At 38.0% G+C, this 16,080-nt stretch overlaps 1 protein-coding gene across 2 annotated transcripts; it reads right to left on the reverse strand.

Moving 5' to 3' along the window:
• Nucleotides 1–337: 337 nt before the first annotated feature.
• On the reverse strand, nt 338–12,101 carry LOC139140871 (uncharacterized). 2 transcript variants are annotated; one of them, XM_070710340.1, is made up of 7 exons: nt 11,945–12,101; nt 7,198–7,349; nt 5,370–5,659; nt 4,496–4,735; nt 3,943–4,101; nt 3,388–3,457; nt 338–695 (listed from the first exon to the last, which is right to left on the reverse strand). In XM_070710340.1, exons 1-7 carry the CDS (start codon nt 12,085–12,087, stop codon nt 628–630), a joined length of 1,122 nt encoding a protein of 373 aa, XP_070566441.1. In that variant the 5' UTR covers nt 12,088–12,101; the 3' UTR covers nt 338–627. The 2 variants fall into 2 exon arrangements, with proteins under 2 accessions (XP_070566441.1, XP_070566442.1); XM_070710341.1 differs by having other exon boundaries at nt 11,949–12,074.
• Nucleotides 12,102–16,080: the final 3,979 nt, after the last annotated feature.

The following is a 16,080-nucleotide window of genomic DNA, read 5'->3' on the forward strand; positions in this document are numbered from 1 at the left end:
GTGTCAAATGACTACTACTGAAAATAAGTTGTAGAGTGTTGTCTTATAGGGAAAACATGTCTCTTGTCTGTAACAGTTAGGTTTCGTTTATTTTTATGAATTTTTAAATCATTTTTCTGGTAGTGTATATTGAGAGTCATGTATGGATCAAGTTCTTGTTGAGATTTAGGATTCAATTCATCGTACCTTGTGCCCACTCGTTGCTCACTACACTCACATACTCCAGTTTCTTTTACTTTTCCACTGGCTTGGAACTATAATTTGTACATTTCGGTCAGGCCTATTACTAGGCCAACGTCTAACGACATGTGAACATATATTTTACTTGCAACTGTCGTCTTGTATATTATACGAACTTTATACGTGTTTTTTTTCTAGATATCATTACGGAGATATTCACACATATTTCCATCGTAAGCGTTGAGACGGTTTTCAGCCATAAAATCACATGTCAAAAGCAAACATTGGAGAGATTGTTTTTCATAATCACTATTATCCTTCATAGGGATAGATACTATAGCTAGCTGGAGGCACCGTGGAAAAACATTTTATTTCATATCCAAAGATTCGATGTTAAAGACCTTGAGGCGGAAGTTACCGACAACTTCAACGTCCTGTATTTTACCATTACAGTTTAGACCGTACATCGTGTCTAATAACAAGGTCTCTGGTGACGTCACTTAATCGGCTGCAGCCTGCAAAAAAGAGCAGTGTGTCAAATTTTAGCCATGAAACATTATTTAAATATGTAGGAGCGCAGACGCACAATTATATAATTTGAAATTCGAGGTCTAGACATATTCGAGATTCCGAACCTCCTCACATTACGGAAAACAAAACAAAAAGCTTCTGAAATGTAGAAATGTACAGAAAAAGATGTATCCTGGAGGCATTCATACATAGATAGTATGACAGTATTTTCTTTAAGAAAATACATTGAAATTTGACCTTCCTGCGACACACTGTGTGTTGTCGCGAGTAGTTCAATTGTTTTACTGTAATTTTCATGAGCAGCCGATTATATTCGGCTACCACAACGGGGATGTAATTAAGTAACATTGTAGTTCATCAAAGGAGGCATCTAGTCTCAATGAGATAAAGGCGGGAAAATTATTCCGCAACTAACAAAATCAAGACAACTTCAAAAATTGTCAGAGTTCCACTGTTGATTTTTCAGAGTGCTTTACACTGAATAAAAGGAACGAAGGTTGTGTGTCATTCATCATCTCAGGTATCTTCGGTTGACTGTATACAATTGCATGTTCATCACACACGTCTTCTTCTAACGTACGCACAGTGCTGATAAGCCAGACATTAAAGTTACTGACTGGTTTGAAAACATGAAAGTCTCTCTAGTCCCGGGAAAGACAGCAGTCAATTGCCTTTCCGTTTAAGGTGGAGCTGCATGTTGCCAACACAGCTTTTTTCAAAGTAATATTTCTCATCAAAGATGACAAGGAAACCCCCTCATACTATGTATTTTCAAAAGGCAGAGACTCTAAAGCTTAATATGGTAGCAGTAGTTTGCTCGAAGGACGAAGTCGGTGTATATTTGGGGTAAAAAACTCAATTTTGGTATTAATGATAAAAACAAATTTAAGTCAAAAACTTGACCCCAAGAGTTTATATAGAAAAAACTATTATTTTATTTTGCATTATCTATCCTCATGCTAAAATGGCAACGGTTCAAAGACCAACACTCAAAAGAGTGATCGAAATTATGATTAGCAAAATTAAATTGAATCTTATTCAAAATGTAAGAACCTAATTTCTGCAAAAAATTATCGTGTTGTTATATAGTATTTAAAGAACATAATGTGAAAATTTCAGAAAATTTTACCCAACCAGAGCGGAGTTAAATTCTTTGGAAATTTTGAAACTGGCAGGAAAAAGAAGACAGAAAATCGGGTGATTTGCATACATTTGCATAAATTAGCACTTCTCTATCACACAAATTACGACTGCTTGACAAGCTTAAGGGTAAACCCAACCAATATTTTAATCTTGGGTTAACAAACTAACTCTAATTGAATGAATATTTGCAAAAAGGTGATTTTTGAGCAAAATACGCTGTGTTGGGTGCAGCGCCCCCTTAATCGAAAGAAGTCATTAATTGGCACCATGTGTTCTGGCAAAAGCGATCTGTTTCTGTCAAGACCGAACCCCTTGGTATGATTTTTCTTAGAAATTAGAGATAGTCTTTCCTGAGCGACTGGTAAGTTTCTTCGGCCTTGGAGCGGGGTGGCGGATAGGGGTCACCATGGTTGTCAAATTTTAGCCGTGCTACATCATGTAAATCTGCAGGGGCAGAGGTGGCGCGCAATTACATAGTTTGAAATTCGAGGTCTTGAAATATTCAAGATCCAAAAACTTCTCACATTACGGAAAACAAAACAAAAATCCTGAGATGAAGAAATGTACAGAAAAACATGTCTCCTGGAGGCGTTCATACTGCATGGGTAGTATGACAATACTTTCTTATATAAGAAAATACACAATGTCAAAGTATCAAAGGGTCTCGATCGATTTTGCCGCAGAAGGAGAGAAAATGCGCAATTACTATGCAATTCTTCTTAACCAAACTAAAGTAGGATATCGTTGTATTGTTTCTGTCGGATAGAAAACGTTTTTGGGTTGATACCCCCCCCCCAAAAAAAAAAAAACAAAAACAAAAAAACTTAAAGAATTAACATTTTTGTCAGACATCGATCATTTGACGTTGTCCCTTACAGAGAAGAGTTCGGTCCTTTCACATATAGCAAAATAGTACGGCCCTCTGTGAAAGGACTGTAAAAATGTATATATACATCGTGTGATACTCTTCTGAGTCTGGTGTGATGCAGGATTTTGAAGGGGCAAGCCCATTGGAAGTGGTGGCCGTACTATCACAGGAACACGTTAAGCGATTGCAGTGTTGTGTTTCAGTAGAAGTAAATTGTTTTCCACAGTAGTTTGGGTCTACACACAAACTTTGTTCTTTTTTTAATTCATCATAGAGCACAGGAGAAACTCAACCGTAAGTTGCAAAACTCTGACGATTTCTTGAAGTTGTCTGTGCTTGGTGTCAGTTACTGAATCACTGCCCGACGTTATGTCATTGAGATTGGATGTCTTCTTTGATATAAACAACATCAATTACATCCCTGATGTGTTAGTGTGGTATAAAGCGAGGACTGGACAAAATGCCTGGGCCTCTTGTACGGCATAAGCCTGTATTGTTTACCTAATTTTTTTATCGTTGGAAGTATGAACACAGGGAATCCAGGCTCCTAGTTATTAATTTTCATACAAAATAAGAGATAATAATACTTTTCATTTTTTTATTGAAATCAATAACTAGGAGCCTTGATACCCTGGGGTATGAACAGTAAAGAGGAGAATACCAACCTGACAGGGCCATGGCTAAGCTAAGCTCATCTCTCAGAATTTTAAGAACAGATTTCACCCCTTCCTCTCCCTGATAAATGGACAAAAGGAACATGGCATATTTAAGAATGTATTTACTTATGACTCTTTTGTGAATAAGCTGTGGTAATAACGTCCTTGAGAAATCCGCTAGACTGTCATTTTGAAGTAACTAAGATCAATGCTGCCTTGTATTGCATTGGATATGACTGTCAAAAAATTACTTGGCTTGTCGGTCGACGTGCTTGTTCACAAACGCATTCAAAAGTCCATCTTTGTCAGAGGGATGGATGCATAATTCATAAGTATGATTCCGTCGTTTCGATGAGACAGTGAACCAGTTTAGAGATAAGGTAGATTCGATGTCAAGTGAAAATTGAAATGCAGTTTTTCGATCATGAAATTGCAAGGATCAGTGATTTGAAAACTCTTCTGTTCTGTTGCTGGTGATGACGGAAGCGACAAACTACCGAAGGAAAAGGTTTAATTTGCAATGGCGTGGCATAATTTATGTATCAAATATTGAATATAACTTACATTGCAAGCTAAGCCAAAAATGACAGGTCTGCCAACGAACACCGCTCTTGCACCCAACGCCAATGCCTTTAAAACGTCAGTGCCTGTTCTCACGCCACCATCGACGTACACTTCTAGCTTGTTCCCAACTGCATCGACGATGTCCGATAGAACGTCGATCTGTCAAAATATGAGATAAAAACTGGTTAATTAACATATTGTGATTCATCCCAACCCATCTTTTCAAGACTTCCAGAAAAAAATAATCGTACTAGAACAGTTTTAGGATATCAGAACTCTGAAGTTCAAAAATCAGGAATTAATATGCCACGAGTTATTTTGTCTTGGTCAATTTAACACATATCTAATATTACTAAAGTGTAATCTGTATACGACAGTAGGTCAAAACCGTACCTCAATGAATGTAAATTTAATCCACAAACTTGAAAATTACCTGTCGAATAACTCAAATCACAAAGAATATGTATTGGGTCCGTTCAATATTGACCTGGGCCAGAATAATGTAATTATTCGTGTGCTTGAAATTGTTACTATAATTTGTGTTTCATCTTACCGTAGCAGGTACACAGTCTAATTGCCTGCCACCGTGATTCGACACCAAAATTCCCTGTACGCCATGTTCGGCTGCAAGTAGAGCGTCCTCTACCGTCAGGATACCTTTCAGAACGATCGGTAACTTTGTCACAGTTTTCAACCATGCTATGTCCTTCCAAGTGGCGCCGTTGTAGCCCTGCGCAAGTTCTTTCACTTCCATTGGTGGTACGTCATTGAGACTCCAATTCACGTCCTTCTCCTCGGTAATCGAAAACGTTTAAGAAATTCATATTAGAAACCGCTCGTCATGAAGTTCTTCACAATTTGTTTGAAAAGAGCTTGAAAGTAGGAAAATGCATAAATGTTCCATTGTATGTTTTTCTATCGTATGGAGATGATATTGCCTATCGGAATACAATGTGTACTATTGACTCGGCCGTTTTATCTTTCGTGGAGACGAGATTCGTCATAGATGTCTAAATATACCATCTTTATGAAGCCGAGGTAAAAATAAATTTCCAGCGAACTAGCTTTCTATAAATATTCACGAGATGCATGTACGAAACATTTAAATTATGAAGAGCGTCACATATGCTAGCACTGTTGTCTCCAAAGGAACACGTCGGGTCTGTGTGTATTTACGGCTGATACAGCTATAGTTGTTACCGTATTCTGCATTGTTTGACGTGACCCTAATAATTCCGGCGAACACTTTCGTCTTTCGATGAGCTGGAAAAATGTATTGGCTTGAATTCTACGGATAAGAAACCAAGTTACAACTCTGCCTATAATTTATAAAGTTTGGAGAACACGGTAACTTTTCTAGCGAAGATGCCAAAATGGTTGTGAGTTTTATTGAGGGTATTCGAAATTCAATTTTATTGGAGCAGTACCTTGTTTACATACTTGTCAAAGGTTCCATAATGAAACGTCTTAAATACTAGGCCGCCTGTGGTTCGTCGTAGACTCCTCTTGAAACCGATTTCTGGAATGTCCACCGAGACAACTATTGCCTTGAAGCCCGCCACCTCCGCCCGTCTCACCATATCTTTCATCACTTCACGAAGACGCCAGATATATATGTTTTGCCACTTGGGTGAGTATGGCCGTGCAGCAGCGACGTCCTCGATCGATTTCAATGATACTGAACTTACCGCCATCAGTGTGTTCATATCTGCTGCCGCTAAAAACAGGAAAACAACAAATGGTGTATGCGTGTGATATTCGAGAATTACAAAGAAAATGTGACACTAAACAATCTAATGGCTTTAAATCTTGAACGAAGAAAAACTGTCTGCTATGACAATTTGCCATAATTGTAGTCGCACATGTTTGTGACTCGTATTAGGGAGTCGCCATTGTTTACGGCCGGGGGGTCGGAGGAATTTCATCGGAAACTCTAAAATTTCGAGTAACCCCCTGCCAACCACGATAAATTTGAGTAACCCCCTCTCTAACACAGAAATTTTGACTGACCCCCAACTTAGAAAAGTTAAATATCAATACATGTATTTGTATAATTTACAAAAGTACAGCAAAAGAGTAAAGACCATTCAAATCCTGGTGCACCCTGCTAGATTATCATCGGTTATCTCATGACGGTTGAAAAAGGTGAAACCAACAAAGTGAAATTCAAAATCACAACAAATACAGAAATAAAAGCTCAAGCTCTAACCAGTATCCAACCATATAGTATTGTTAAATTTGGCTGGGCATCATGACAGGGTTTTCACTAGGACATCTGACGGGGCAGAATTGAAAGTACATGGGGAGAATATGCGAGAGGCTGAGGGGGAAACTGTCAGATGGGGATATCCCCTTGCCTGTGTGGAAAAAATTGAGAAATTGATATGTACAATGATGCAGTCTGGTTCGATCTGAGAGGTGTTTTCAATGTGTATTTTTCCTAAGTAAAACTTTTAGAACACTCCAGGGGGAGAGCACGAGAGGGAGGTTCACCCCTCTCACATCGAAATTTTGAGAAATTGATTTGTGAAATGGTGCTATCTGAGAGGTGTTTCAATTCATTTTGCACAGATAATTGAGTAACCCCCTTCTTTCTCTTCACATTTTGAGCAACTCCTTGTAGCTTTCAATTTTTTGAGTGAGCCCCCACTTACATGCCTCCGACCCCCAGGCTGCAAATAATGACTACTCACTTATTTCGATATTGCTTCAGACGAGTAACAAAAATAAGGTCAGAGGTTATCTAATCTGATCACGCTATGCCTGACACTCGACCGCCTAATTTATGATCATGAAAGATATTTTTGAGAATTGTAGAGATGCCTACTGCCAGAAATGTAATGACGTCAGCCCAAGCCAGAATCGGACGAGGAATATCTGAGGACACGGTGAGATCTGTTTTCTCAAACGACTAACAAGCGAGCTCAACTTAGTAATTCTTATTAAACGAACAAGGGCGGAGTAGCAACAGTGGGCCCGGTAGAAAATTATTGTAAATTTTCAAAAACTTGGGGTGTCTATCAGGGTAACTTTGCAACACCAATGTTAATCATAAGGTGACACGAACCCCTCAACGACATTTGGCAACTACTACTTTCTGGTCTCAGTTACCCAATACCTGACAATCGTCGTACAGAAAACGGTGGCTAAAGCTAATTCACTCACGCATGCACTAAGGCGTGGTGCCCGTGGTTTTACAAATTTTTAGCAAGGATTTTTGGGGGAAATATTTAACTGAAACTTCTTGTTGTTTACCTTTGCAAGTCGCCACTTCTCCATCCGGGTGAGCAAGTCCGTGTAAAGCTGTCGGTGATATGCAAATTGGTGCATCTAACTTCTCGCCGAGGACTGTCGTTGACATGTCCCGGACTGAGACATCTCTCAGAATCCTTGGCTTTAAACGATATCTGTGAAAATCAAGAGAGCAGACGGGAAATGTCATGAAGGACTATCAAAGTGGTACAAACACGGCTCTAAAACCCAAAGGACCAACAAAACATCAGTAAAATTAAGTTATACGATGTAGAATCATATTTTTTGTTAACAACTTCTCCCTGTTAACAGTAAGGTGATGAGAGCATGGTGTTTGACCTCAGACATAGTAACACATTGTATTGGGGATCAAGAGTGACACATACATTAAAGATGTAGATATTTTTGAGTTTTGGCCTGGTATCTTTCTTATGCGACTCTATAAAGTTTACACATACTGGTGTTCTATAAAATAATATTTCATTTCACCATTTACGAAGAAAACGACGACAATAAAAATAATTAAAACGATCCAAAATGTTAAAAATATTACATGCTAAATGATAGGGGTAAAACAAGGGAGATAGTTCTAACAGAATTAATGTAGTCCCTGGCCATAGAGAGTTGAAATACGATTAATTCATAAACCTGAACGTAAATAGAAGAAAATAAAGTGTACGGCTAAGAAAGGACAAATACACAAAAACACAACAATAAAACATATACTGTCAAAATTGTTTATGTTAACATACCTCGTGGAGTAAGAGATGATGCAAAGGAGGCACTTATGTATCGTGGGCAACAAGAAAGTTTTACAAAGTGGTGTAAACCATTATGATATTTTAATACTTTACGTTCGATAAAACAAATACATATTTACGGTTCTCCCTAGTGTGCAGTCAAATTTGTGAACAGTGGTTCATCAAGGGATCAAGAGAAAAGTGATCAGTTTAGGGAGGTGGCCCTTTATATATGGTGGGTGTGACACCAACGCAGACTGTTTTCCGAGAGGTGAATTTAGGAAAAAACAGTAATAATACTATAATTCAAAATCATAAATGCCTGAGAATCATAGCACTTGCCTTGATTCCTGAAACAGTTGTGATACAGCTATAAAAAAAGGTCAAAATAAAGGAATTTCTTGCTTTTTGATAGGGGTCATTCGGAGTCAAGTATGCTAACCATTATAGACAGGTTACGCATGTGGCCCTTGACCAAGAGAGGGGGCTGTTCTGAGGGGGCCTTGAACAAGTAAAATATTACGGGAATGCCACAAGGTGACCAGTATAAAGAGGTGTTTTTATTGCAGGGGTCGCCATTTTTCACGCAAGATTTTTGAAGGTCATGAAATTTTGCTCATGCAAACTTTTCTCTGTATTTAACATAAGACAATTCGTAGTCTTATTTTGAAAGATGCTTTGAATATCCATTACCCACAAAAAAGCATCGCTAATTTTAATTAAATTTACTATGTACTTTAAAGTGAGATTGAAAGTACCGGTACATATGTGTACACGAACGTTAATTTGGAATTTCGCCCAGCACTGTCAGTTCACTGTCCCTGGGAATATATGGAGCAAATTATTACAACGGTAAAAAAAGGTGTACATAAATTAAATTATATATATATATATATATATATATATATATATATATATATATATATATATATATATATATATATATATATATATATATATATATATATATATATATAAATTATAATATATATATACATACATATATATATATATATATATATATATATATATATATATATGTAGTAATGTTTCTTTAATGTCTTTTGTTACGCTGATGACATAATGTTAGCTACTCTAATCAGTACAGGTCTTAAATATGATTAATACTGCACAGAGATATATTACAAACCATGGTTTACGCTTGAATCCAAAGAAAACAGATTGCGTTATTTTTGGGGGGTGGTGTAATCTTACTCCTCGTCCACTTTGGTCTCTGGATGGAGTAAGACTTGCTGAACGTGAAAGTGTGAATTACCTAGGTGTTACTTTGTCATCTCTTGATACCAATGTACATATTTTGAATAGAATTAATGAATGCAGAAAGGCATTTTATGGTTTTCAAGGTGCCGGCTTCCATAATGGTAATAGTAAATATGATATGCTTGCCTATGTATGGAATGCTGCCATTCGGCCTGTTCTGACATACGGTATTAACTGTGTACATGTTTCCAAATCTTCTCTGAGTGAGGTTGAAAAGACTCACGCTAAGTTCCTCAAAGCTGGTTTTGGTATTCACAAATTTTGTAGAAGCACTCAGTTTCTGAAAGCACTCAATGTTATGACTATTGAAAAATCATTAGAGATAAGTTCTCTTGAACTACTGAAATCACTCTTCGCTGACAATTCACGTGCTCGTTGTTTTTATTTGCATCTTTTGAACATGAATCTTTGTGGTAATCTGAACGGTCACACGGATTTACTCTCTCGTGTAATACGATTTGTGCAAACCTAATGTTTCTTTCTTTCGATACATCTTTGATAAACATTATTCAAATTCTGTATTAAAAAGTATGAAGACTTTTCCTACACCGGATGGATTAACGGACAGTGTACGTCATCTTTTATTGACAAGAGATGTACATAATAGGCACATTCTCAACATGTTGCTGATGCCGTTTTAGCTTTGTTCTGCGTTTGTTTTGTTGTATTTTATCTTGTTATTTTGGTATATTATGTATTTTTTCTCTTCTTTTTGAAGGCTAAATAAATAAATAAATAATAATAATAATAATAATAATAATAATAATAATAATAATATATTTTACACATATTTTAAACAGTCATTCTGTGTTTTAATGAAATTGTTGACATGTCAGTTGTAAGATAGGAATTTCAAAGTGTCAATCTTAAAGTTTGAATACAGTACATTTGAATGAGCTGTGAATGTGTTTCACACTTTCTATGCTTAACCAGATGTCTTGAACTGTTGTACAGAAATGAATGTCAATCATTAATATCAAAGAGGAAAAAGCAGTAAATCAAAAAACTTTGATTGGCGTTAATACTTGCCAGCCATCCGATTAAATCTCCTGAGGAGCCATAGAGAGGTATTTTAGCCAAATCTGATGTGTGCAGTGTCTGAGAGGACCTTTTCTTTTAACATTGAAACCATAAAAACACAGCTAATAATGAGAAAAACTGCCTTTTTAACCGTTATTTTGGTCATAAAAAATATCTTTCTACAGAAAACTGAGACACAAAGGAAAATAGTTGCGTCAATGAGAACGAAAGATATCTTGTCATTTTTCTATCTCTAAATTAAGTCACTGTATCAATTTTGAAATATTTGTGCTTGTGGCTTTCTCACAGTGAATTCTCATAGAGAAAACAGAAAAGTATCAGGAATTGTCATGCTTTTCATATGAACTGCAGATTTCATAATGGTACACTTTCAGTTAGCAAACATCAAGATATCTCTGATTTATTAAAGTATGGCGCCCGAAGGGCGCGCCGAAAAATACGAAACATCCTGATATCTCTGATATACGTCTTGTATATTAAAGTCATGCACTGGAAGGACGTGCTGAAAAATGTCTGTATATTAAAGTAATGTGCTCAAAGAGCACGCTGAAAAATATTAAACATACAGATATCTCTGATATATGTATGCCTGATATGTTAAAGTCGCGTGTGCTGAAAAATATATCTGATTAATAAACTTACGCGCCGGAAGGGCGCGCCGAAAAATGCAACTGAATGATGAAATTTTTGGCTGACACGATACATTTTAGGCAATGATGAGCTGTGTCAAAATTCAAAAACACACTGACCCCCCATGGGCATTTCAAAAACATGGTGACCCCCCCCCCCTATCACCAAATTCTAAAAAAGGGTGACCTCCCCGCATGAATCCACCGCCCCCCAGGCCGAAGAAACTGACCAGTCCCTAAATGTAAACTGCTGTTTATGTTACTGGCAGAGACCACTACAAGTTATCATTGGTACAGATTTGCATCAGTGACATGTAGGTAGAATTGTGAACTGCATGTTAAAATTGCGAAATTTGATGCAGGACGGACAATAGGCAAAAATTTGCTGTCACAGTGAGGGGGAAATGTGTTGACATACCCATGTTCTCCACTCCCCAAAGAAATCAAAAGGGTCTCCTCTAAGTGACGTAATCGGACGGCTGAAAAACCATGGCACTCGACAAAATGAGGGTGTCATGTGGCCAACTGGTGACAGGCTGTTTGCATGTGGCCAACAAGTCAGCAGGCTGGGTAGCTTTCGGTCTCATACGTTGTAATGTTTAGTGTACATTAGTATTAACGTAAGAAGGGGCCCTTTCTGCGTATGCCATATTGCACACCAGAGGCGTGTGCTTTGGGTGAGGTAGGTTTACTGCAATTACCGCATGCTCGTGATACATACATCTGCGACGATACCCCACGAGGACGAACATGACGTGTCAAATGCTCCGTGTTCAGTGGGCTATATAGAGATCCTATTCTGGCCTGAAAGCATTATTTACTACTAGCTATTTAACACATCTGAGGAAGATTCATCACCACGTATAGATAGGAACTTCGGTAGTTGTTCCCGACCCTGCCGTACATACATCGCTGCTGCATTCCTATCGATTGTGTTATTGATAGGCATGCAGCAGCGATCACGCGGCGGCCGTTATGTACCGAACCACTCGTAACTGTGTCTCGTCGCAGTCGCGCGATCACACGATACGTGTTACATGTTGGGCAATGCATTCATACCTACGGTATGCATTCCTGTTCTCCCTCAACGTTTGTTCTTCGTCAGCTCCTGAGCCGTAGAACGCCCATGCTTGCAGAGGCAGCGATGCCTTGGCCTTTTCTTCATAATCATCGACACAAACTAACTGCTCCGTGCCCGCCATGTTCACCAGGGGTCGACGGTGTGTCAACAGAATTTGTAATGTGTACGGAGGTCTGTGCTCACGTGGTTCATACTCTGTAATTGTTGTGCAGTGACGAATCGATATCATTGAAAGCGGGGGGGGGGGGACTGGTCCACCCGATCTATAATTCCCGTTGAAGACCCCTCTTTATTTCTGTGTCACATGCCGTAAGACAACATGTTCTCCTTTAGTCTTTAGTGACTGATCGGTTTCTTCGGCCGGGGGGGGGGGGCGGTGGATTCATGGGGGGGGGGTGTCACCCTGTTTTTGACTTTGGTGGTAGGGGGGGTCACCATGTTTTTGAAATGCCCAATAGGGGGGTCAGTGTGGTTTTAATTTCGACTTGGCTTATACTTGTGTAAAATGCATTGTGCCAGCCAAAGTTTCATCATTCAGCTGCATTTTTCGGCGCGCCCTTCGGGCGCATAACTTTAATAATAATAAGACATTTTTCAGAGCCCCGCCCTAGTGCAAAACTTTAATATGATACATATATATATATATATATATATATATAATATATATATATATATATATATATATATATATATATATATAATATATATATATATATATATATATCATATATATGACATACTTGTATGTTTAAAAATTTTTGGCGCGCCCTTTGGGCGCATTTCTTTAAATATCAAACAATATATTTCAGCATGCCTTCAGCTACATGACTTTCATATATCAGATATGTATACATATTAGAGATATCTGGGTGTTTAATATTTTTTGCGCGCCCTTCGGGCGCAGTAAATTAATATATCAGAGATATTATGTCAGATATATCTTGATGTCTGTAAATTGAAAGTCTGCTTTGCAAAGTGTATTGATCATTATGAAATCTGCAGTTCATATGAAAAGCATGACAAGTTCCTGATACTTTTCTGTTTCGTCTATGAGAATTCAGTGTTAGAAAGCAACATGCACTAATATTTCACAATCACATTTTTCTTACAACAGTTCTGGACATCTGGTTATGCATAAAAAGAGTGGAGTACATTCACAGCTCATTCAAAATACTGTATTCAAACTTTAGAAATTGACACTGTTAAGTTCCTACCTTACAACTGACATGACAACAATTTCATTAATTAATTGACTGAATGTTTAAATTAAATATATATATATATATATATATATATTATATATATATATATATATATATATATATATATATGTATATACACTGAATTATTCAATTTTTAGACCACCTTTTGTTTTAACTTTGACGCCGGGGGGGGGGGGTCAGCCTGTTTTTGAAAGTTGGAATAGGGGGGTCAGCCACTTTTTGACGTCGGCAAAAAGTAATCCACCGCCCTCCCAGCCCCCGGCCAAAGAAAATGACCTTTAGTCTTTATACAGTTATTTAGCTTGTGTTTCCTCACACGCCCACCAGGTAGCGTCCTAGAATTCTGCAAGAAATAACCTAGGTAAAGTCTTGAATTTACCTTCCTTTCTCTACACACCGTGCTCCATTAGCTGTGGATCCATAGCTATTGTGTTTCAGATGGAACTCCTGTTTTTACGGGCTGATTTTGACTTTGACGACCTTCAACGCCTCCACCGCAGCTATGGGAATCTTATTGACAAGCATCCAAATCTGCCAGTACGAAGCCTATGCGCACTGAATTTTGTTCGACAGTATTTCGAAAAGTTCGCATTCAATTACAAATTGCCAACACTCATCGACAGCTTGGTTATTAAGGACTTACTACGACCAGAAATCTGCAAAAAAACCAAAACACCATCTTTTTTCTAGCCTTTCCCGACATGACTATCCGGATACCATTATTTTTCTAGCGTAAAACTATTGGATCGAAGACTCAGTGCAGCACTTCACTATAGTCACGTGAGTGGTGACCTCTCAACTTGAACACAAACTGAGATGATGACCGGCATCATCTTCGCTTGCCAAGGTCTCTTGTCAGGGCAGCCGGATGCTCCCCGAAATCAGTTAGTAATGAGGTAGTTAGTGCGAAGTAACGGACCCGTGCGAGCGGAAGATGGGCCCGCATCCGTGCTCCGTGAACGACCCAGGATCCTAGGGCTGAACGTTTGCAATGTCGTCGGCAGTCTTTTATTTTCAGTAACGTGAGACTCGCAATGTCCATAATACGAACGGTGGTCATCGATACCGCGATGAATCACTCAGTTTGTATTTACAAGTTTAGAGGTCACCAGTCACGTGATTGTAATGACCTGCTGGAAAACTTTTCGAAATATCGTCGAACAATTTTGCCGAATTGTGCTCTATATGCCTATGTGCTCCATATGCCTTATGAATAATAAGCCCGTCTCAGTTTTAGAATGTAGTGTGCTACCTCCGTGGTTACACTGACCCGTTATTTTAAACCGATTGGGGTGCCGGCGATTTTTTATTATTTTTGACCAAATTTCTGAAACGACCCTCCCCTTGTCACCAAGCCAAAGTAACTCCAATCCCCTGAAACCTCGCCGAAGATGACACCCGCCCATGCACAAAATACGTAAATCTGTCACAGTGGTCAGATATCCATGGTTTGGTTAGCTATGTGAATACTTACATTGAATCCAGAGTCATCTTGAAAATACGTAAGCTGATGTCTAGCAAAGTCAAGCACTTCATATTCATATTAAAAGAAAACGATTATTGCTTTTACTGTTCGCATAATCATGGTCCCACTGCTGCTCAAAAGATGATTAATCAGAAAGAATGTGTGTTGGGAAACTCTTCTCCAAGGTTAGATTCGTTTGTACTTTCAGTTGGTGCTATGTTCTAGCCTTTATGCCAAATGTCCATAAATTTCATGCAACCTCATCATTACATATTATTTTGATATTAGGCAAAATCGGTATGTGTTCCTTTGCAAAATGCTCGTATAAATGGTTATTTTTCACATCGTAAAATCAATGTGTAGGGAACAGAAGTACAGTTAAAACTACCCAGTGATATAGCTCAGGGAGCTCTGAATCAATTAAAGAGCGATGTAGCATGTAAGTAGCTTTGAAGTGTAATTTGTCACCACCTTTATTCAATATACATGTATGATTTCCGATTGATGTTTAACAAATCATATGGATACACCTGCAATGTATGCTGATATGCCCAAACATTGCATTCAGTACTTCGCAGGTTGTCCACTTTTTTGTCACTGTAGGACTGCAGATTAGTCGTAAAACTGTCTCGATAAATTTAACCGCATTTATTGCACAACAGGGACGCTTATTGCGTAAACTAACTAAACAAAGGTAATAAGTTTTAACACGAGAATTGGACTATAAAGTAATTACCTGGTGAATTTATTATCAAAACAATACATAACAGAATTTAGGAAGTTTTTTTCTGTGAAGATTTTACTTTAAATGGTAATTTATAAACCGTGCTATACTTGAATAAAACATTGAAAGCCTTACTTGCGTGACATTTCGGTTTTCTGAATAAATTACACTGTGTCTTGAACTTGTTGGTCAACTGATACCCCAATCTCATAGTGTTGAGCCGAAATTGTGGTACATGAACTTATAAAATAAAAGATCGAGGAAATGTCTTCATAAGTTTATTCCGTGGTCAGCGAAGTTACTTACAGTTTCAGAATGATGCGTAACAGAATTCGTAAGTTTGACTTATAAAGTGATTAAGTAGCTTCACTGGATTACTATTGATTTTGACACTTTTGGGCCATTCTTGATATGAATAGTATGCTAGAAGGGCACGCTTACCCATTGCGGACACATGGTACCACCACGTATTACTTATATTCGTGATTCAAGATGGTCCTACCTGAAATTGTAGTTTCTGTGTTTATGCGACCTGGTAATTTTATTACCTTGTATGATTTTGGTTATTGGGTTTGTGTTGACGTCATATGAAATCAGAATTCGGAAGCCTGAGACCTGTCAAGTATAGGGAAGAAATTGCTCGAAGTAAATAGTTAGTGCAAATTACGCAATTGCCCCCCAAAACACATTGTGCAGTCACTA

This window comes from Ptychodera flava, chromosome 9 (genome assembly GCF_041260155.1).
Source record: "Ptychodera flava strain L36383 chromosome 9, AS_Pfla_20210202, whole genome shotgun sequence".
In the NCBI taxonomy this organism is placed as follows: domain Eukaryota; kingdom Metazoa; phylum Hemichordata; class Enteropneusta; family Ptychoderidae; genus Ptychodera; species Ptychodera flava.